Source organism: Arvicanthis niloticus, chromosome 12, assembly GCF_011762505.2.
Source record: "Arvicanthis niloticus isolate mArvNil1 chromosome 12, mArvNil1.pat.X, whole genome shotgun sequence".
NCBI classification, from domain to species: Eukaryota; Metazoa; Chordata; class Mammalia; order Rodentia; family Muridae; genus Arvicanthis; species Arvicanthis niloticus.
The window spans coordinates 69,481,741-69,505,092 of record NC_047669.1 but is presented as its reverse complement, the minus strand read 5'-3'; the positions used below and the strand labels follow the sequence as shown (position 1 = coordinate 69,505,092).

The 23,352-nt window shown below is 38.1% G+C and overlaps 1 protein-coding gene across 1 annotated transcript in view; it reads left to right on the top strand.

Annotated features, from left to right (window-relative positions):
- Nucleotides 1-11,530, top strand: part of Grik1 (glutamate ionotropic receptor kainate type subunit 1) — a 366,793-nt gene extending 355,263 nt beyond the window's left edge. Inside the window, 2 exon segments of the mRNA XM_076943118.1 lie at nucleotides 10,697-10,783; nucleotides 11,232-11,530. Coding sequence (XP_076799233.1) covers nucleotides 10,697-10,783; nucleotides 11,232-11,387 — 243 coding nt within the window. The 3' untranslated portion in view covers nucleotides 11,388-11,530.
- Nucleotides 11,531-23,352: the final 11,822 nt, after the last annotated feature.

Below are 23,352 nucleotides of genomic sequence, written 5' to 3'. Positions count from 1 at the left end.
AAACATGGACTTTTATTTTAAAAAAAAAAAACTACCTTGTACATAGCAGTTTTGTTACATTAGATGGTAAGCATTGACTTTTATAACACAGGAACAGGTTGTGAGTTGTATTTTTAAAATACTGCTTTTAAAGTCAAGCAGAGAGGCGGAAAGGTATTAAAAGATTGAATAAAGGCATCAATAATAATAACATTATATTAATTTGTTTCTTCATAAGTCTGTCAGTCACCTAATTCAAAGAAGAAAAATAATAAAGCTTCATATTGTACTTTGCTGTTTTAGACTAAAATTACAAATTGAATTTTGACTTTTTTCAGCAAAACTACATACATAATATGAAAATTGGCTGAATTTATATGATTATAAACTTATTCAAAAAATCATTCTCAAAAGTCCTCACTGTTTTTGACAAGCATTATGTTATATTGTTTATGAGCCATAATGCAATACCACAGTGAATTTCAATTAATTTCCAAGCATGTGGTGTTTATACTACAAGGTCTGTTTACTAGTAAGCCTGAACACAGAAAAGCAAAAGGAAAGAATGCATTTTTCCTGTGCTGCTTTCTGTACACCTAGTTGCTGCAAAGGGCATCATAAATTAATCTTTTGCAGAGAGTAGAGGGCCCCTGCTTGCTGCCAACATTGTAGCTCACCTGTAGGAACTATCTCACTAAGCTTCACCCATCTGTGGATTGTTATGTCCAGATGCACAGGAATTAAAATCATTTTGGCTTTCAAAATTACTTCCATAGAAATTGGCACATATGGGCAAGAAGGTTCTCTCTTAAACTTTCAAAGAATTTCTATTTACAAGTGTTAGAGCATGCTGGGAACAGCAAGCCAGCCCTGCAGAGATGCATGGTTTCACTCCTTGCCAAACTTGAACTTCATTGATGTTAGGCTGAATCCAACTGATGCCTAGACTACCTAACAATGGCCATGGTCCTCTCAATGTATATGCAGCAAAACTACTAATGGAAAGCTGGGGGATTGAGTCAAGTTACTGTAGTTTCCACAACAATTAAGACAGTTTAATAAACTTAGCCGCAACTGCCTTTCTTCCCAATTTTCCAACTGAATGACATTTTCAAATTTAAAATAGTCTAATATAAAATAATCAGCTTCTGAAAAGAAAGCTTCACTGATCTGGTCTCAGAGTGGTTTACAACCATAATACTGTCCACATGGAGTCTGCCAAAGTCTGGTCCCTTTCCATGTACTTACACATGTCTACAGCTCCAGTGTTTCCTCTTTGGTCTGATCAACTTATTTAACAGATGATGCAGGAGCCTGTTGGTTTTGTATTGGTCAGAAGATTGCCTTTTCGTAGACACCCAAACACTATTATCACAGAAATGAGGGGACATTCAATATTCATCTACACATCCCTTCTTCCATATACAAATAATGTCATCTCATAAACCCAAGTCTAAATAGCCTATGTGACCCAATAGAATTAAAGTAGTCTTGAGAACTAAAATAGTTCAGTTCCCCATACTGCTGTTCAATGGCCATGTGACTCTGACCAAATGAATTTGCTTCTCTCAGCCAGTTCCCTCAACATTAGGCAGATGGAAATAGAATTTGTGGTTGCCATCTCAACAAAATGATATTTAAATATACTAAGAAAATGGAAAGAAAATAACATAACAAAAGTAGAATGGAAATCCTATTGTGTATGTATTCTAAGATGACTCTGTGTCTATTGAACAGATTACATTTTTAAGATGATAAGCAGGATTACATTGCCCTGCCAGTACACTTCAGGGAAAGGCCTTCTGTGGACAAAGGATCCAATCAGACAACAGAGCATCAAGAGTGAGGGAGGAGATGCCCACACAATCAAACATATGCAAATTGTTCCAATGATACGGCAGAAGTGGATCCTTCTCAACTTTGGTGAACCTATATATTAAATCAAACACACAGAGAGAGAAAGAGAGGGAGATAGACGGACAGACAGACAGACAGATAGACAGCAACAAAGAGGCATGCACATAGATAGTTCTTGGAAGCATAGAATCGATTACATACAAACTGGTAAAGGAGAAACAAACAGGACACAGTGTGTGGTAGGACCCAAGTCTGAAAGCAGAGCCTGTCTAAGAATGCTGGGAAACAGAGATGAAAGGGATAGCATGCATTTGTTTTCCATCACCTTGCCCTCCCCATATTTGCTTTACCAAGCTAGAGAAGAGTCAACCTTTCAGCATTTGAGTACCAATGTGACAAACTTGTAACCAATGTGTCAAACTTGTAACCCAGCAGGGTTCTTGGGGATGCATGACTTTAAGCTTCAGGATTCAGATGATTCATTGAATAAATCAATTGTCCTAATTGAAGTAGTTTATAAGTAGCAGCAATTCAAATTTAGATCTTGGAAGGATGTAGACAGTATTGTTTTCCTATCTTATCTTGTTCCCCTTCCCCAATTTTTCACCTTTGGAAAATAAGACAACACAGAGGGAAAACTACACATGCTTAGATTCTACTTGAATTTCTAAAGGCCATTCCAGAGTCTACTCCCAACTCAAGACAGGGCAGAAAAATGGAAATCTCAGAAGAGGCCCAAGGGAATGGTGAAAAGAAATACCTTTATTGGCTTCACAAAGGAGAGTGTAGGAAGTGGTAAGATTTGGAGAGAAATCTTCCATCTGACTGTCTCTAGGATGGCAGAATGCCAGTACATAGCCAGTGAGCCTATGGAGAGCTTCAAAGACTTTCCCAAAGTCACAACAGAGACAATATCCAAAAACTCATACCCTCCTTCAGGAAAGAAAAAAAAAAAAAAAGGCCTGTTGGAGGGTTTGCAGAATGATAGCAGATTGATAGAGGTTGGATCAAAAGACACATAGCACATTAAGAGAATATTAGAACCACATGTAGCTCAGGTGGCTTAGCCAAGCTATAGCAATGTCCATGATGTCATACCAGTGAAAGCCAAAGAGCCAGGAAGTAGTCAGATGATAGTGGCTCCCAAGCCCTTTAGACACCTCTCCTAATTCCAGACAGCCTTCAGAAAGAAAAGCTGGAGGAAAGAGTTGAGGCAGTAAACAGAGAGTTAGCTGCTCTATTAACCAAAAGAAAACATTTCCAACCAAAAGTGCATTTTCTTGATCTGACAAGCTCTGATAGTGAATAGAGAACCACCAAGCTGAGTTATGGGATTTTATTTAATACAATAATATTTTTAAATACAGAAAAACACTTTTAACATGTTAATTTATAGCTCAAGAAAATGCACGTCTACCACAGTGGATACAAGTTGGTGCTTCTGAATTTAAGACACCATGAACAAGCATTAGAAGCAATTAAAATCCTACTTCTGGGTCAATGGTAGAGCTTAGAGCTAGCCATTTCCATGCAGGAAGAAAAATAGCTTTTAGAAATTTATTTTTATGATCCTCCCTCATTTATGAAAATCTTTGATAAAAACAATAATAAAAAAAATAAAACAAATATAAAAATAATAATAATAATAAATAGAACAGGCCTTCATCATGAGAGGCTCCCTGTAAGATCATGTCAGCCTGTGCTTGAAACCAGAGAGAAACAAAAACGGTGAGAAATGAGCTATCCTGCCATCTGACGGTGACTCCATAGACAAGAAAGTTACTATGAGTGTCTTATGCTAGGGTGCAAGTGTACGTCTCTGCAAGGAGACTTGCTGACCTTTTGCAAAGTCTGCACAAAGCCCATCCCCTCTGCAGAACATGTCTTTGCTTCCAGTTACAGGGCTGAAGTAGCTCACTGAGCATCCTTCTCTGCTCATCAGTGGCTTTTGTTTCCTTTCGGGAGCAAGAACAGTTCCGTGTGCCCTAAGGTGTCCTTCAGAGGCCATGAACATTTGACTCAAGCACAGTGAGGACAGAAAGTTAAGGGGCTGCTTCCCAATTACTCCCCAAACCTAGGACCAGCTTCCCTTGTCCCATGGCTGAACTGTGCTCCTTGAGGCAGATCTACAACTTTACCTTCATGAACCATTCTTTGTTCTGCAAAGAATGTGTGCTGCATCATTAAAGCCCCTCTAAGATCAAACATGCAATTCAAATCATTTGTTTGGGTCTCCCCCTCTTATAAACACATGGCTATTATAACAATAGGTTCAAAACCTGGCGGAGCTTCTCACAGTTGCACAAAGTGTATTTAAGAATGTAAAGATTCAAATCCTCTCTCTGGAGGTCTATCATTCCTATCTCCAGGACAGTTCTTACAAAAGTTCACATTACAACTTTAAAAGTGGAAGGAAATGGTTGAAATTCAGAAATATGAGTAAAAAAAAAATACATGAATTAATATCAGAATGCTGAATTGCCTCAGTGCTAACTTCATGTCTCAAAGACTCCTAAGAACACCTGTAGTGTTAAGGCAGAGAGAATTTGCTTACGCTCATTTACCTAATTTGTAGGGGTTCATAGCCCTGGCGGGGTAACTAATATGAGCAATTTCCTTACAACTTCAACCCCATAGGAAAAACAACAAAATCAACCAACCAGACCACCCCCCAGAGCTCCCAGGGACTAAACCACCAACCAAAGAGTACACATGGAGGGACCCATGGCTCCAGCTGCATGTAGCAGAGGATAGCCTTATCTGGCATCAGTGGGAGGAGAGACCCTTGGTCCTTTGGAAGCTCAATGCTCCAGCATAGGGGAATGCTAGGGCAGGGAGGCAGAAGTAGGGGGGGGGAGCTCCCTCATAGAAGCAGGAGTGAGGAGGATGAGATAGGAGCATTGCAGCCGGGCGGTGGTGGCACACGCCTTTAATCCCAGCACTTGGGAGGCAGAGGCAGGTGGATTTCTGAGTTCGAGGCCAGCCTGGTCTACAGAGTGAGTTCCAGGACAGCCAGGGCTACAGAGAAACCCTGTCTCGAAAAACCAAAAAAAAAAAAAAAAGAGAGAGAGAGAGAGATAGGAGCATTGCGGAGGGGAAACCAGGAAGAGGGATAACATGGGGAAACCAGGAAGAGGGATAACATTTGAAATGTAAATAAATAAAATTATATATATTCAAATTTTATTTGAATTCAGAATGCTGTCCCACAATTTATCATGATAGAAAAAATATATTTTTCATGTCAACCTTTAAATAAAGATAAACCAAAAAGATCACTGTGCTTCTCAGATTGTTGGGAAGTCCTGTGTGCACTGCAGGTTCATGTTTACAGTTTGATAGCCTGAACAGAAAACCTGAAAATGTTTCAGGAATGAATTCTTGAAGATGGGAACCTTCAGTATAGGATCTGAGAAGGCAATGATCCTTGTTCCAGGTCCTGGAGAAGGGAGAGAGTGTAAAAAAGGAGAAAAGAGAGGACCCAGAGGTTGTGACATGTGATGTTATAGGAACAGGAAGAACAAGCGGGTTACGTGTACATGCCAGAAGAAAAGACCAGAGCTTTACATTAATTACCTATAAGGGGCCAGTTTAAAGCAGCATCAAAGGTACAGAGAAATGGTCTGGACAAAGAAGATATCTAGGTTCAGAGAGAAGGTAAAAACTGATAGTCAAGCTGTGAAATGGCTTCTCAGGGCCTATGTCTCCTCCATGCCAGGATTTTCAGTGTAGATGAGAGTCAATTCCCCCACTAGCTCTCAGGTACACTTAATATATTATCACTGTTCTGGAAACTAAGAATATGATCAACATTCAGCCTTTTGATACACGGACAGGCAATTGAAAGGTAACCCACAGGTTCTGCATGAACTCAGAAAAATAATAATGTCAAGGTAAATGGTACCCAAATTGTTATGGAACACAAGAACCTTACATAAGACAGTTCACGCATAACTACTACAAGAATGGCCTTCATATGCCTTCTTTTACTATGTTTCGGGGGAAGGGGGTCAACTTCTTTCTCAATCTCAGATCAGTAGTCCTGTGACAAAATAAAGCCTCGGTATAAGCAGGTGACATTCCTCTGAACACCTTATGGTAGGACATGTATATTGTTCTGATCTGGTTCTTTTATAGGTTTCTCTGTCTTTAAGCCCACACAATATTGAGCATTCTAGGTCTGCTAACCAACAGTCTGCAAGATAAAAACCAATGCTAAGATTGTGAATGTTCAGAATTTCTTACTTTAAAAGAAAACACATTGAGACTTAGACTCTATGGAGCAAGGCAGTGACGTGACCACAACATGACAAAGCTACTACTGTGAACAATAATTCCCTCATTTCTTGGAAATCCATTTCTCTTATATCTCAAATTTTAATGAAAATGGTATTACCAAAAAAAAAATTGAAATCATAGTTTGCTTTTAAAAGCCTACAAATAGAGTGGATGATTTTAAATTTCTAAAATGACATCACTAACATCTTTCTTATCATGTTCAACATGAAAATTTACCAACAATATCAATGTCACAGAGCACATTATGTATTTGAATTAATGGGAAAATCTATCTCAGCATAAAGAGTTACTATGTTACTGGCTAGGCTTCTTATATTCTTGGCCTCTGCTCCTTTAAAAAGCTGTTGGGGAGAAATTACCAGCATTAAAATAGTTTTCCTAAATATTTTTCTAAATGCACAAATGAAACAAAATATGTAAATGTGTAGATGCTAAGATTACAAAAAGTCAAGCTGACATTAACAATCTGTGCCAACTAATAGCCAGTATAAAGTCTATCAGAGAAAACCTAGGTCCTAAAATACTGTAAATTCACATTACATTCTAATACAGAACTTTTCTTGACACTTTGAGGAGAAAATCTCTTCTGGAACATTTTTTGTTTTAGATTTTTCTGATATAGTTTACTTGAGAAGCCAAAGAACATGATTGGTTTTGTTTTTTTTTTTAATGATTTATGGCATATAGTACTGGGTATTGAACCTAGAGCTTCATGCTCTACAATGAGGTACAGTCAGAGCACTAACTCCCATCCCTTCCAGACAACATCCACAGTAAGACAATTAAAGGTATAAGGAGAGATTGTACAGACTCACACTAGCGTCATGAAATCGAACATCTGGGGCTAAGCTAAAGAAGGCACCATGAAGTCAGCAACTAAAAAGGGAAAGAAGGAGAAACTAGAAGGCAGGAAAGGGCTCGTGGGAGACATGCTCACATCTGGCTAAGCAAGGAAGTGAAATGCGCTCGGGAAAGCAAAATCCCCAAGCATGCCGTTCTCCCTTTACAAAGCAGGAGAGCAGCAGCTCAAGATGAACGCTCTATTTGGGTCTCAACTAGAATAGTGTGCTCCTCAGTTCCCTTTCCTCTTAAAAAGAAGGTTTACACACACACACACACACACACACACACACACACACACACACCTCACTTTGTCTTTGAACACCATAAAGAACATCACACACAATACGTTCATTTACAAGTGGATTTTCCTACAGTCTTCCCATCATTGAAACCTGTCATAGTGTGGTCCTACATGGCAATCGACCGTGCTCAGCACTCACTCCTGTGCAATGTCTGAGCACTAATTCTTCCTTCCACACAGTTTTCACACGTAAGCACTGAGAAATGTTATGAACCAGAAAAGGATAGTGATCATGGATATTGAAATTTTCTGGTTTAAACTTGCACGGGACCTAGCTTAACTAAAACATGCTCTAAACAACTAAAAGGAATTGTTGCACAGAAGGGCAGACAACAGCTTGACTCAAAGAAGCATCCACGTTCTCCTTGTCTCCTTCTCTCTGAAACAAGAAATAGTCAGTGATTGCCATAGTTGAAATACCTTCACTGAAGTGATACAATGGTATTATAATAAACCTATTTACAATGCGGCTGGCATTACATTCTCTCTCTCTCTCTCTCTCTCTCTCTCTCTCTCTCTCTCTCTCTCTCTCACCTGCTCACTGAGTTTTCTTGATAGCTCTAGGAAAAAAGGTTCTGCTATAACACTATTTTCTCAACCAGGAAATTGAGTTTAAAAAGAAAATATCATCCCAGTGTAAGTAAGCTACTAAGTTTCAACACCAGCATCCTGAAGCTAATGGCCAATTCTGAACTGTAATTCATTACCATGTAGAGATATGCTAGAAATGTGAGCATCACCACCCCAGCAATAAACAAGCCTACAGCCAGAAGTGCAGCAGCATCTCCACTCCAAAAAGCAGGGGAGGACAAATAACTGCTAGGATTCTCTGCTTGCAATCACACTGCCACTGAAGAAAAGCAGTGGCCTGAATGCTTAATACCTTCTGTCAAAGGTAGCATCTAGAAATTTAAACCATCGATTAAAAAAGAAATCAATGTGTCCATGGCCCAATGAATAGGAAGGATCTCCTAAAGATTCCAAACCCAAATCTGTGTATTGAATTTTTGAATCAAGTAGAAGTCACAGCTACTATTTATCTAGATACATCCTAGCCCTCCGTTTAAATGATCACCCTGACATCAGAAATGTCCAGTGTCTAAATAAGTAAATAAATACAGAGACAATAGAATTTAGTGTGGATTCTGAGATTATGCAAAGGCTGAAAATCTAACGGATGTGAGCCCCTCCCACACCACCCTCCCATGCCCTCTGGGCGGAGCAATGACTTTCACTGGTTCATTTCTGGAGAATGAGGAATCCTATCATTTACTGAGCTCAAGCCGACAGGGACCTTAAAGGTCATTTTTCCTTGTGGCCGCATCAAACATTTGGAAGCAGAAAGGTCAGCCACAATACCTTGCCATTTTCTTTTTTGACAGTCGGAGACAAAATCAGAGTCTAAAGTTTGCTACCAAAGACAAAGAGACCAGATCACCTGTAAAATGAGGTTTCCCCGTTCTCATACTAAAATCAGTGAATAAGTTCTGTTGATCAAAAAAGCAAGATTGCTGTATTTTAAGGCAGTCTAAACTTTGGAAGACGATGCTCTTTTAAAGAAATTCACAAGTGAAGGTTATGATTGAAATTGAAAATTAGATAAATTGAAATTGAAAATAGATAAAAATCGAATATCATCTCTCTACCCAAAATACAAGAGGGAGCATACAACCATCACCTTCCTCACTGTGAGAAGCTACATTTTTGTTCAATTTTGCTGTTTGAATTCAAAATGGTATGAATAGTTAAATTTAAATGCATACAAATTAAAACAAAACCAAGACTATAATTTTTTAAGATGTTTTTATGGGGAAAAAGTTCACAAAACTCTTATAATGATTTAAATATATATATACATACATATATATATACATACATATAAACATATTTGATTTCCACTGAAATAAGTTGAGGTTGTCAGTCTATATCAATGGAGTTATATAGTATTTCCTTTTTGTTTTCTCTTAGTATTCCCAATAATAATTTCTGCCCATCTACCTAATGGGAGGAACAAGGTTTGTATGTAATAGTATTTATAAAATCTTGACACTCTTACTTTCTTTCATCTTGTCTCTCCATTTAAATGATCATCCTGAAATCAGAAATGTCCAGTGGCAAAACAAACAAACAAACAAACCTTGTCTTTAAATTTAAAATCAAAACCTTAACACAATCTATCAAAATGATGCTATAGGCATTCCTCTGACCTTGCTGAAGTACATAAAGTTGACATATTATACAGCTACAAATGACTATATTTCATTTGTGATGTAACCGTGGCAGTCTTTTTGAAGTACGAGGCACAGGGAACTTCTGTGGCCACTGCATACCTAAACTGACAAGGAACTAGCAAGTGTCGCCTGTGTTTTCTGGTTTTAGTGCTATAGTAAATGAAAGTGAAAATCAAATCCTATGAATACAGGCTTCAAAGATGAAAGTCTCTCATTAATCACAAGACTTTTCAAAAGGTTTGTATCTATAGCCTAACTTTGTATGTTGGACGTTTAAATAAAGTAGAAACTGCAACTTCTCTTTATCTTGATACATCAAGAACGTTTCAGACTACATTTTCTTAAAGTACAAGTTGAAACACCAACACTTAGACTTTTTTCAAACCTACGAGGTCAATGTCTTCCTGTGAGGCAGGAAACACCTGGCTGTATGCATCAGCCATGTCTGTGCTAGAGCTAATCACACAGGTGCAACACCTGCACACACATCATCTGTTCGAAAAGTTTTACATCATTCTAGAATTGTGATTTTTAAGACAATAGCACAAAACTTGGGGACTATACCCAGTAAGCAAAGCTGAACTACACAATACAGTATTACCCCAGTGTAAGCAAAGGCTTTACAGCAGATCTTTGGAAATGACTCATTCTCTGAAGAGACGCTCTACATCCAGTGAATAGCAATGTCCCGTTTCCCAGCCCCAGCCTGTGGCCATGCTGCGGCCATTTTATTTTGTGTTTCTGCAAGTTGGACAATTTCAGATACTTCATATAAGTGGATCCTGCCGTTTTTGCCCTTCTGGGCAGTCTTATCTCACTGGAGAACATTTTCAGAGTAACCTCATCAAACAGTAAAGCTGTAGATCTCTGTAGGCAGAAATGTGTCCAAAGAGCTTATCTTGGGTAGAAGAAATGACCACAAATCACTGTGTATTGGCTGTTTATATAGCATGCATGCAGATACGCATAGCGTATTGTAATGGAGATATGTATCTATATATTTTTCCACGTATGTTTAACATCGTTCCACCACTCCTCCATCTTCCTTTATGTAACACCATTATTTTCCATTTCAAACCCAGCTGCGTCATTGCTGCTGCCAGAATCTCTGGTTTTATTTTTATTTTTTATTTTTTTTGGAGAAAATATACAATTTAAAATTGTGTTTTTTCTTTTTTTTTATCAGAAAGGAAAGTCATCAAGACTTAGATTTTATTTTAGGAACAAAGTAAGGTTTCATGGGAGCAAAAAAGAAAGCCTTGGTGTAGAGAAGGTTTGTTCATTTTCTATAGCATTACTGAAGTGTCGTATGCCTTGATAACCCTATCAATGTTTGGATCATCTCAGTGGGGGAAATGCCTTAATTTAACTCTATTTTGCTGTCTCGGCAAAGGTAAGTTGTCTATTTTGAGAGCCTTGAGTTTTGTTGGGTTTGGTTTGGTTTGGTTTGGTTTGGTTTGGTTTTCTGAACTGGGAAATTCTGTACTGGTGTGTTTGTCAATAACGTATAGTCTACTGAGCTAACTTACTGCCTCAGTTTCCTTAAGTATAAAATACAAGTGGCCAGTGGGTGGAGGAGGTGGTGATGGGAGTTGGCCATTTGTTATGGACCTGCCTTAAAACAGTAACATGTTCATCAAACAGTAGGCAAGGAAAACAAGTCAATTCAGGTTGGTCTCGGGTCCCAGGACACTGATATTCTCTTATTTTGTGCTCTCTAGTGTCTCTCTTTCAATGCCATCATGGAAGAGCTGGGAATCTCACTCAAGAATCAGAAAAAATTAAAGAAAAAGTCAAGAACTAAGGGCAAATCTTCTTTCACAAGTATCCTTACTTGTCATCAGAGACGGACTCAGAGAAAAGAGACTGTGGCCTGATCCAAGAACACACAACTGGAAGAAGAAAAGGCCACGCCCACTGCACATATTTGGAGGACAGATTTCTGAGGAACTTGAGACGTGTTTCCACGTATCTTTATCCATAGCTCCAATCACGGACAGAGAAGAAATGCACAATTTTTAAAGCTCACATAGACATTACTTGAGAAGTGAAACTGATTCTTTTCAGATGAATTTGTATGCACACTTATTTTGAATTTTTTCTTTTCCTCCAATAAATTGCTATGTGTGCTTTCTGAAATAATAATAAACAAGCAGATTTTGTTTTTCATAGCAAGTTTGAGCCTCAGTTTGTTCCCCATTTTGTCTCCTCCTTCCCAGTGCTGAGTCTTAAGTATCACTAGATATAGAATTTGCTGTCTTGAGGAATCTGTTAATACAGTCATTTAGGACTGAGTTTAAAATCAGTTGCTTTCAGTTTATAGAGTGTATCTTCTTAATATATATATAAAAAAGTCATTCACCTTTGTGTTTTAAAAATCAAATTTTATACATGGTTTAAATATTATTTGAACATTAGCAAGTATATTATAAAAGAGTGATTTTTTAAAGGGGAACATATATTTTCAAAGTAAGTGTTCACCACATTCTAAGGCATCATACTGAGATCGTGTGAGGAAAATATGTGAACTCTCTGTTCTCGTATAAAGGAGAGGAAAATGTCTATTGTTTAACATAAGTGTTCTCTGTCCTCATACAAATGAGAAGAAAATATCTATTGCAGGAAGCAGGATCAGGCATGCAAAGGCAGCTGCCTGAGGAGCAAAGATGTAGAATGACACAGGCATCATCAAGTGATACACTATGAGGGAAGAAGATGGAAGCCGTAAGTGGCAAACGCCTTTAATCCCAGCACTTGGGAGGCAGAGGCAGGCGGATTTCTGAGTTTGAGGCCAGCCTGGTCTACATAAAATGCAAGATGTGATACACCCAAGAGCAGCCATCACTCTAGCTGAGGGGAAACAGAAGAAAGAGGACTGGAAAAAACAAAAACAGGAGAGCACACTGGAAGTTCTTACATGACCCAAAAGGTCATCAAGTCTTAACCAGATCAGAGCAGAGAAAGCACAGGACCATGGGAGTCACCTTGGGATGATTCAGTTAGCAATTCAGCAAGAGTCATGAAGGATGAGGGAAAAAAAGGAAAATAGCATAATTAGAGATGTCACCTACCTAATGGGAAATGACTGTCATTCGACTTGCTGAAAACCAAGAGAAAGAAGAAATTAACTCAATGTTTCATTTACTTAAATCTCATTTTTATATGATTATTTCCTAAATTCAGGAAACCTTAAAGCAGTCTCCTCAGAATCTGAATACAAACACATTTCCACACATGAAAACTGCGACAAAATACCAAGCCAGACACACCTATAATCCTGGTGCTTGAGAAGTGAAAGTAGAGGCATCAGGAACCCAAGGCAAGCCTCTGTTACATATAAAGTTTGAGGCCATCCTGTGCTACACGGATGACTGGCACGCCACACCAAGCAAAGACCCTGAAAATGGCAATAAAGACACTGAAGAGCTATTTTGCTCCACAGCATCCAATACTCAGAATTCAAATTAATCAGACTTTTTTGACAATAAATAGAATAGACCAAAAAGGATGTAGTAGAGGGGAGATGGAGTTGCAGTGGGAAGAGTAGAGGGAGGGAAAACTGTACTCAAGAGATACATTGTATGAGAAAAGAATCTACTTTTAATAAAGGGGAGGGAAACAACATACTAAAATGAAATTAAAGAGGGGTTGGAGTGATGGCTCAGAGGTTAAGAATACTGGTTGCTTTTCCAAAGTCCCAGGTTCAATTCTCAGTAACCACATGGCAGCTCACAAATGTCTGTGACTCTAGCTCCGGAGGATCTGACACCTTCACAGAGATATCTGTCCAGGAAAAGCACCAGTACATATAAAATAAAAAGAAGTCATTTAAAAATAAAATTAACCGATAACAATGGTTTACCCATTAAATGTTGTAGGCTATAAAAAAAATACTCTTTCTTTTGGTGAAAAATAACTTTTTGTAAATAAAAATATAACATTAAAAAGTTGTGATAGAAATCTGAGCAGGCTCTGTTTCCACAGCAAAATGTCAGTCAAATTACTTGTAACTTGAGGAAATCCAAATGAAACACTACAAATCATTGATTACTGAATCGTATTAACCCTAGATAGCTAAAGCTATTTTAGAATGATATTTTGGGAAGGAAAATGTAGCTTATCCACATCATTAAAAACTGTATCAAATTACTATGTTTTGCATTTTAATAGTTTTATATGTCCCCATTTTTCTCATTTTTGAAAATACTTGTTTTCACATCTTATTACACTAATTTCTGAGTATAGAAGTGTATAAAATTCTAATATTTAGAACATATTGAATGCCAGTCTCTCTGTAGAGATACTCAAACGTCTAACCATTGATTTGCTTTCATTTTTGTTGCCGTGTCAAAACACTATGACCAAAAGCAACTCAGGAAAATAGTTTATCCATTGAGGGAAATCAGGGAAGGAACTCAAGTAAGATCTTGAAAAAGAAGCCATGGAGAAATACTGTTTGCAGGCTTGCTTGCAGGCTCCTGCTTAACCAGCTTTCTTATACTGTCCAGAACCATCTGCCCAGGGAATGGTGCCACCCACTGTGGGCTAGGGCCTCCTACAGTAATTTACAATCCTGACAGTCCCCTCAGACATGCTGCAATCTGATCTGAGAAATTATCCCTCAGTTGAAACTAAATCACAGCCTTTTCCTCTCACCTTCATAACTGAAATTTTCTTTCAAATAATATAAAGTTTGCTATGTGAAGTTCTGTTATAAAGTATATTGAAGTAGGTAAAATTGCCAAAGAGGAACTTTTTTAAACTAAGTATAAATGCAGTACACAATCATCTGATGTTTTCATCCATAAAAATCCATCCACTAGCCTAGATCTGTGCGAGTCTGTGTGCTTCCCAGTGAAGAATGGAGTAAGCTAATGAACTCAGAAGCCAGAAGAAACTACAGAGAATTTGAAACCTGGTCCAGAAAAATTCCTGAGAACAAGCATTAATCTCTGAGATTTTCATCCAAGTCACTAAAGAGCAGTGACTCATACAGAGTTATGTATAAATCAATGGCAAAGTTAATTAAAAACTAGGTCTAACATTTCTTCCTTCAGCAATTTCCTTGATGCTACAAGAATTAGATTGCTCAGGTGAGAGATTTGGGGTGGGAGAGAAAGGTCGGGGTTGCAGGAATGGTGATGTTCACAGTTAAAATTGATTTTCCATTCACATCTCACCTGGTCCTCAATGCAGGGAAAAAATGGAAAAGAGACAAGTTGCTTCCCCTGTGGGTTGAACACCCACCTGGAGCTCTGACTTCTCACTCAAAAGAAAGAGGAAAGTAAGTCGGGCCAGTTAAAGAAAACTAAGTAAATGTAAAGTTGACCTGACCAGGCATTTTACTTTCTACCTCAGCAGATTTGCCTCTAGTTTAACTCTTCGTCATACTAAAATGGAAATAAGATGTTCTTTATCAGGGAGATTCTGTAATTGCTTCAAGTGATAAATAATGAATGGCGTAACAGTGTCCTTTTAGGGAAAGGTCTACCTGGCAGCCGCCATGCAGGTCTTTCTTTAGAGACACATTAAGTCTATAAGTCTCAAAACATATGATACACCAGATTCTCCCCAAGATGACTGAAACCTAGTTGGAACATTAGCAAAAAAAAAAAAAAAAAAAAAAAAAAAAAAAAAAAAAGGCAGAAGTTACAGTGTTCTTTCTTGAATTCATCAATAGTTTATTCTTCTAGCCTAGAGCAATGAAAGGAAGGCAGATATTAAATGGTCCATGATATCCAAACAAAGGAGTGTCAGTGCTGTGCACCAAGCCTTTTCACCACGCTGCTGGAGTGTCTGGGGAAAGGGGATTCCTGCAGAGATGAAGAGAGAATTAATAGACAGTCGTGGGCTTCAAAAGCAGATTTAATCCTCCGGTTTGTTGCTGTATAAGAAGAGAAAAGTACTCCCATTGTAATTTTTTAAATTCTCTGTAAAGGAGAGAAGGAGAAAATAGAAAGATAAAATTGACCAGAGGGAAGGCGGACATCCTAAACGTATAACTAGTAATGCAAAGTCCCATAAGCCTCTGGTAAATGACTAAACCATCCTGAAAGGTGAACTTCTCGAATTCCAGAAACATGGATGCTGGCTTTAGAAACGGGGGTCCTGCTGCCATGTCACAGGTGTGCCAGAGGACATTGCTCTTAAGGTTTAACTTCCTAATGTCCATTAAGAGAAATGTATTCATCTCTCAAGAGTCTCCTTAATTAGCAGAGAATTGACCAAAAAATGTGCAAGCAGATATTATCTGATGTACGGTGGATTGGGTGAGAATGGTCTGCATAGGCTCATGTATTCGAATAGGTGGGTTATTTAAGAAAAAATTGAGAGGTATGACCTTTCTGGAAGAGTTTTGTCATGGAGAGTGAGCGTTGAGGTTTTAAAAAGCCCATGTCAGGCTCAGTATCTTCCTCCTTCTCCCTCTCCAACTGACGTGACCATCACCTTAACCCCTAATCCAGCTTAGATGTTCCAGTACCATGTCTGCCTGCCTACTGTCATGCTGTGTGCCATGATGGTCATGGACTAACCCTCTAAAACTGTAGGCAAGTCCACAATTAAATGCCCTCTTATAAATTGCTTTGGCCATGGTGTCTCTTCACAGCAACAAGAGAGTTTGTAATTAATCATTTCCTTTCTTCTCCAGCCCTCCTTATCGCCTATCACCTGTTCAATGGCCAAGTGTGCAGACAGTCTGATTTTTCCTAAACAGTTCTATAAGTCACACAGCTAAGGACATCCTTTCCATTACAGCAGTCCTCAGATAATAAACCATAAGAAATATTTCACACTGATCCTCCAATGCCCTCTTTTGTGTCAACAACAGTGTTGAAATAACTAAGTTTAAACCTATACTGTTGATGAAATAGGAGGACAGGTGACCTGGACCAGCAGCTCTTCCTGTGTTTATGCTGGGACTCCGAAGGGGAGGACCAGGAATGAGGAAAGTAGTCAAAAGCTGGGGTCAGATGGGCTGTGAGAGCTAATGGTCCAAGCCAGCGAACTTTGTAGTATCTCAGCTCTTAACAGACGCCTCAACGAGGAAGTAGGAGACAGGTCAGTAATGAGAAGCAGATGGCAGAAGCACAGGGAACTCACGTGCCTCTAGGTCTCCTTCTGCACGGTGCACATTGCTCCAGTGCACAACTCATCTCACATCTCAGGATCTGGGACATTTGTCCACAGCTTTACAGGAAAACTGTAAAGCTCCAAGACTCAGCTCAAGCCCTTCACAGCCCTGGCACCAGTCCATTGCTGGCCTTGCCAAGCACAACTCTGGCGGGGGACACAGCCCAGCACTCCTTGCTACATCTACAGGACCCCAAAGAGCCTTTGGCCCTACCCTGCTCCCAACAAACAAGAAAAGCCTACAATTCAGTACAAGCCAGGGTTGTCAAGAACCAACATCAAAGTAATCTTGATATTTCATCTAGACATTAAAAGAAAACTATACATAATGCATATCGTGTGCGTGCATGCATGTGTGTGTTTGTGTGTGTGTGTGTGTGTGTGTGTGTGTGTGTGTGTGTGTGTCTCCTGCATCCCTAGACTGTTCTGGGCACTGCTTTCAGTAACATATCAAAGGCATATATCATCAGATAATGTTCACTTTAATTTTTCCTACCACTCATTTAATTACTCTACACCAAATCTGGATGGTTTGAAGTTCATTCACAGCACTAAACATATAATATACAAGGTAATAATAAGAAAACATTATTGTTTATAATTACAATATGTTCAGGGAAGTGAGATAGCTTGCCCAAAGTCATAAATCTATAAATTGATAAATAATAACAATGCAGTCCTACCTACCACATCACCACAACCATGTCTATTCACACCTAACTCCTAGAGACCAAGTGTCATACACAAAGTTCAAGTTTGTCCCTAGTATACACAATCTCGTGTACCTGCTCAGCCTCAACACATGAAGATAGAACATCAAGTTATACTGTCCATCACAGACAAATAAACCGTTGATATAAGAAAAGTAGCCAAGTAGCCCAGAGTGCTTACTAAGAAAAATCATGGTTCTGCCTTAAATCTTCCAGACTTTAAATTAAGGACATTCAAAAAGGCATTCTTAGCTTTTTACTTAAGTCCAAATTTATTTTCAATTTTTAATGAATTATTCATGGCAATTAGCCCCTTCCCACTATCTCTTAATAGAATAGATAAATAGATATAGATATGAGATAGATAGATAGATAGATAGATAGATAGATAGACAAATATAGATAGATGATAAACAGATGGTAGATACATAGAGATATGTGATAGATATTAAATAGATGTACATAGACAGATGATAAATGATAAGTAGGGATAGATAGATGATAGATGACAGGTGACAGATAGACAGATATAGATAGATACATAGACAGATAGATAGATAGATAGATAGATAGATAGATAGATAGATAGATAGAATATTGATGTTACCTGTAAGCATTTTCATATAGCTATGCATTGCCAAGACATTTAAACAATAAAAGGTCATTTCTAAGCCTTTGTATTTAATAAAATGCACTTTCCATCAAGTGGTCTGCAAACTACTTCTGTTAATGTTCTCAACTAACATGTTAAACATTTTCATTCCTAAGGCAAGCCATTCCTGGCATACTTAAACTATACAGATGCCATGATCTCAGGCTCCACCTCCTTTGCGGCCATCTTGTGTGATGAATAAGATTGTAAACTTCCTGCTGGGTAAAACTCCTCCTCCTTGTGTAGATCTGACTATGTCTTTTAACTTTCAGTTACTGCACATAAGTTGTTCATCCACTTTCAAACAGTGGACAATAAACATCAGCAAGCGAGTGAGCCTCTTCAGTGTGTCACATGCTGTCCTTCTTCAGAAAGTCAAAATCACATATCACATTTTGCAATTCCAAGGTGAAGTTTTAGTGAGATACTTAATTTTTATAGAGCATAATTGTGGAAGCCGTTGAGTTTTACCTAAATTTGTATCACCATCTGCCCACAATAAACACACACAGGTAAAATCCTCAGTAAGAGCCTGGATACATAGAGAAATTTCTGAAAGAGAAAACATAGACAAAATAAAGATATGCAAGCAGTCAACATCAGAGAGAATATTGAATGTGTTAACAATATCTTCCATACTTCCATACTTTCTAGAATATCTCAGAAGAAAGATTTTCCTTATCTTCATGATGAATTCTGTACCTAGAGCAACAAATTAAAATTAGACCATTTTTATAGTCATCCCAAGATTTAAAAGTAATTTCATGACATTAAGCATAATAAACCAAATTGCAACAGTAAAAGAAACATTTTCATTAAAGCTTTAACAAATCACACTCAAAATTCCAATGCAGAGATGGAATAGAGTCGATATTGTCTCTAGGGAACCAAGATAACAGATGACAGCTAGAATTCTCAGCTCATCATAACAAATATATAATTAGTTTTGACCTTTTCACAACATCCCAACAAATGCAGAGGTTCATAAGCATGCATGGTGCAAACGGAATTAATTGCAAGGGTATCTTTCGCTGAAATGTTTAATGATCTCATCACACAGATTTCCTGGATGATTTCTTTCTGACTTCTTCCTAAAAATAACTGCCGTCAGAGGCCATGAACCAAGTTAATTTCATCAAACCAGAACCAACCAACATCTGCAACTATATCTAGCTCATGTGCATGCTTTCTTGTTTATGTGAAAGCTCTCTCTCCCTCCCTCCCTCCCTCCCTCTCTTTCTCTCTCTCTCTTTCTCTTTCTCTGACTCTCCCCTTCCCTCCTTCCCTCCTTCCCTCCTTCCCTCCTTCCCTCCTTTCCTTTCACTTTCTTCCTACGTCCACTTGCATTCCTCCTATTCCAATGTAGAAAACCTGGACTTGATTTTTAAAGATCCAGGGTTACCATGTGTGATGGTAGCTGACTATAATTGGAAAGCTGAGGCAGAAGGATTGCAAGTTGGTGGTCAGCCTAGGCTACATAGCAAGAATTTGTCTCAAATGTAGTAACAGACCAAGTCAAATGCCAGTGGTTAGGTTAAGCTTTCCTTGGTCATTCATCTGTTTCCTTTTAAATGGTATAACTTTATCTTTATTTGCCTCATGGTGATAACCTGTGTAATCATTTTCTTTAATACTAAGTCAGACTCTCTTGAACTACTCCCATTGATAAAGTCCAGCAGTGTGAGGTTGGTTCCTGGAAAATATGAGAATGAATCCAACCTAAGTTAGTCAATTACACTTCCAAATACAGAACTTTATTTTGAAATTGTCTTGGATAAAATGTGCATTCACCATATTTTTCTTTCTCTCCTTTCTGTCTACCTTCTTTGTGTTTTCTAAATCTTGTCTAATTTTCTTCCCCAATTAAACAAGAGACTTTTCTAAATTCCAAGAAAGTCACAAGATTCCATGTCTACAGAGACTCCTTGTTTGAAGAGTTGGCATTTACCTCATAAATATGAATAATCATTGATGTAAAAAAAGATACAAGTCTAACTTAGACCCTAATGCTATAAAACATGTTAGTATATTAACATAACTACATACCTATAAGATGCATTTATTCCAAAACTTAAAAATAATAAATTTTTAAAAGAGAAAATGAAGTGTAATAAAAGGGAAGGGTAAAAAGAGGAAAGATGAAAGAGGAGGGTGCGAGACTAGACAGAAGGTAGTATAGGCTCACGAGGTCAGACTAAAAGCAGCAATCTCCATAGTTATAAGAATAATGGAATATGTTAGATTCAAAGGTGATTTTCCCCACCATTGAATAAGGGAATTAGTTGTAATCTGATGGAGGTCAGTTAACCCCATAAAGCATTCTTGGTAAGAATGATAAAATTCTAACATCAATTATCAATAAATACTAACACTATCCTTTTAAAAGAATTTTATGTGCTCCAATTTGTCTGGGACGATTTAGACATTGTTTTGCTTTAAGGCACCAGGGTTAGCTATTAGATCTACCAAACACCCAGCCAGGTTTATTGTTCTATGTTATGCCAAAAGCCATTTTAAAAAAATCTATCAAATGTGACTGTTTCTTTTACCACTAAATTAGCACTACACTCAAAAATAGAGAATAAGGAAACATCAATCAACTTTTCAACTGCTAGCACACACACACACACACAAAACCAAACCAAACCAAACCAACCAAACAAACAAAAACAGTTCACCATTCAGGTCTCTCATCTCTGCAGGTGATGCTCTTTCCAGCCTTTCAACCTATAGAACCAGTGATCTGCCTCAGACACAATGCCAAAGACAGAGTAGATGACAAATTTGTTGGAAGCTGGTTCCTTTTCTCTGTGGGTGAGTGGAAAAATGCATTCCTCATTGCTATCATGAATTATAAGATGGAGATCCCAAAGAAATCTCTTGAGAGAATTCGAAGGCTCAGGAAAGACTGAACTGACATGCCACTCCTCTGTGGGATACTTCTTATGGGAACTAGCTGAGATGGTCTCATGCCCACCATAAGCAAGGAGGTAGAAAACTACGTAAAAGAATTATGTGTGACTTCTCCCTGTTCCCCATGGGGATCATGAGCTGTGATGATGACAGGGAATGGCTTCATCAGCAGAAACAGGTGGAGTTCATCAGGAGGGTGCTCTTCCATCATCTTTCTGATACTTTTCTTACTTACATCCCTCAAAGTACAATTTATTGCCTCTAATCACAGCATCAAAGGAAGTCATAGTAGCATATTACACCTCATGCTTGTTGCAAAGACAAAATATGGCTCTAAGACAAAGTATTTTTTTGCCACTACTGAGCTATGCCCTAAAATTTTCATTTCAAGTCATATTGGTTTTGCTGCTAAAAATATTTTTATGCAGCCATGACTCATAAAAATGAGACAGTTTTTCTAAGTCAATGATAAATGGATGGATGCTGTCTTGTTTTACTGTAACTACAACACTGGAAAGGTTTTATGAGAACATGTGACACTGACTTATCATCAAAATAGTATTAAAAACTCTACTCCTGTGGGTATGATTTGGTGTCAACTATACAGGCAGCCACTTGAAAAAGCCCAAGAGTACATGATGAACTCACTTTGGTGGTTCCCATAAACGTTTTAAAATTATAATACAATTAAAATATTTCTTTTTTCTCTTCCTTCCTCCAAACCCTTCCATATACACCTCCCATTCTCCTTTAAATTCATGGCTTTTTTCTTTTCACACTAATTTCTATTCAATGCATATGTGTATATACATACATATTCATGAATATCTATATAAAGTTTCTTGTATATATGTCTACAGGTCTGACAGTTGGGTTCTGTGACCTTTAGAAGAACCAGACAGTGGGTATTTTGGAAGTTGACTAGAGCAACACAGGTGAGGTTTTACCTTTATTCCTCTCACTGGACTTCTTTCCTTCAGGTTGAATAGGCCTCTGGATGCTTCCTTTTTAGAACACCAAAAATATTTTTAGTGTACATTTTATTATCTCATATGTTCATTGCTTAAATCCAAGCAAATCATAAAACCTTCTAAGCTAAAGGTAGTGCCAGGATCTCAGTGTCACAGGCAAATGGAGTAGAAGAGAGTTATATAAAAGATTAGACTTGAGCAGTTAGTAGGGTCAAGGAGCCCTCTAGACCTGAAGGAAGAGGGGAAAAGAAACAGTTACCAGGATCTTCAGGCTCTTGTTAAGAGGCCTTCTAAAGAGCATCAGCCCTAAGAGAGGAAACACATTCACTGAAAGCATGAATAAATGAAGATGAGATAAATGTAATAGGGCTACAGATCTTACTCTTTGCCAACTCTCCAATCTGTGCATGTGCCTGACTCTGGCTCAGATGACCAGAACTGTGTTTGTCCACTGTCTTAGTGATCACCACTCTGAAAGTCACTCTCCTAGAATACAGTAAAATGTGTGTGTGTGGTTAAGGGGTGTGTGTGTGTGTGTGTGTGTGTGTGTGTGTGTGTGTGTGTGTGTGTAGGTAAAGACAGGATATCTTACAAAACATCTAACAATGTTTTTTCTTCTGTATTCGAATGTTTGTGGATAATATGCTGTAAGTATCACTCAAAACTAGAATATCTTGAAAGTAAAGTCCAATATATCATCTGAAATCTAATTTAACTCCTGTGGAGTCCCTGATGTTATAAATTGCTTCTAGGGAAGAAAAATGATATAAACTCATGATAGAAATTCTAAAATTCAAGAAAAAGGAAATATGTGCAGGTTTAGGGTTTAGAGTTAGGTAGATTCAGGATGGAGTCTGTTTGAGAGCCTTTCTAGTGTCTCTTGGGGCTTTAATCAGCAATTAGACTATAGATAGGACACATACTTTGTGTAACACACAGTAATATATTTTATTGGTCGTAGTCATGCCATTATTATGACTTTTAAGTCTGAAGTTAAGATATGGAGAATGAAACTCCACTAGAGAATCTTCACCTGGTTTCAAAACAAATCCTCGAAAAATACATGGCCCCTGTGAGATTCTCATGTGTGGTTAAGTTTGACTGACCAAAGGATCTACACAACCCTGGAATCATAAAGCAGAACTCCTATCTACAAGCTCTCATCAGGATCCTTTAAATTGGTTGCTGTCCTCTTTAAATTGTAATATCGATGTCTGAGATGAGCCAAGGCTAGACAATCTGTAGCCAGACTCCAAACAGCAGGAAAGTATTGCCTTAAGATTACTGTGTCTCCAAAGCTCAAAATATGCCAGTGTAGAAACTAGCTGGACTATGTATTGAGTTTAAAAGCCAACGTCTTAACATGAACTAGGTGTCACACTCAAGAAATTTAAAAGGGTTTACTGAAAAGAGTGTTTCAGAAGTGAGAAAAAAAATTGGGTGAAAGTCAAAACTGCTGGCATTG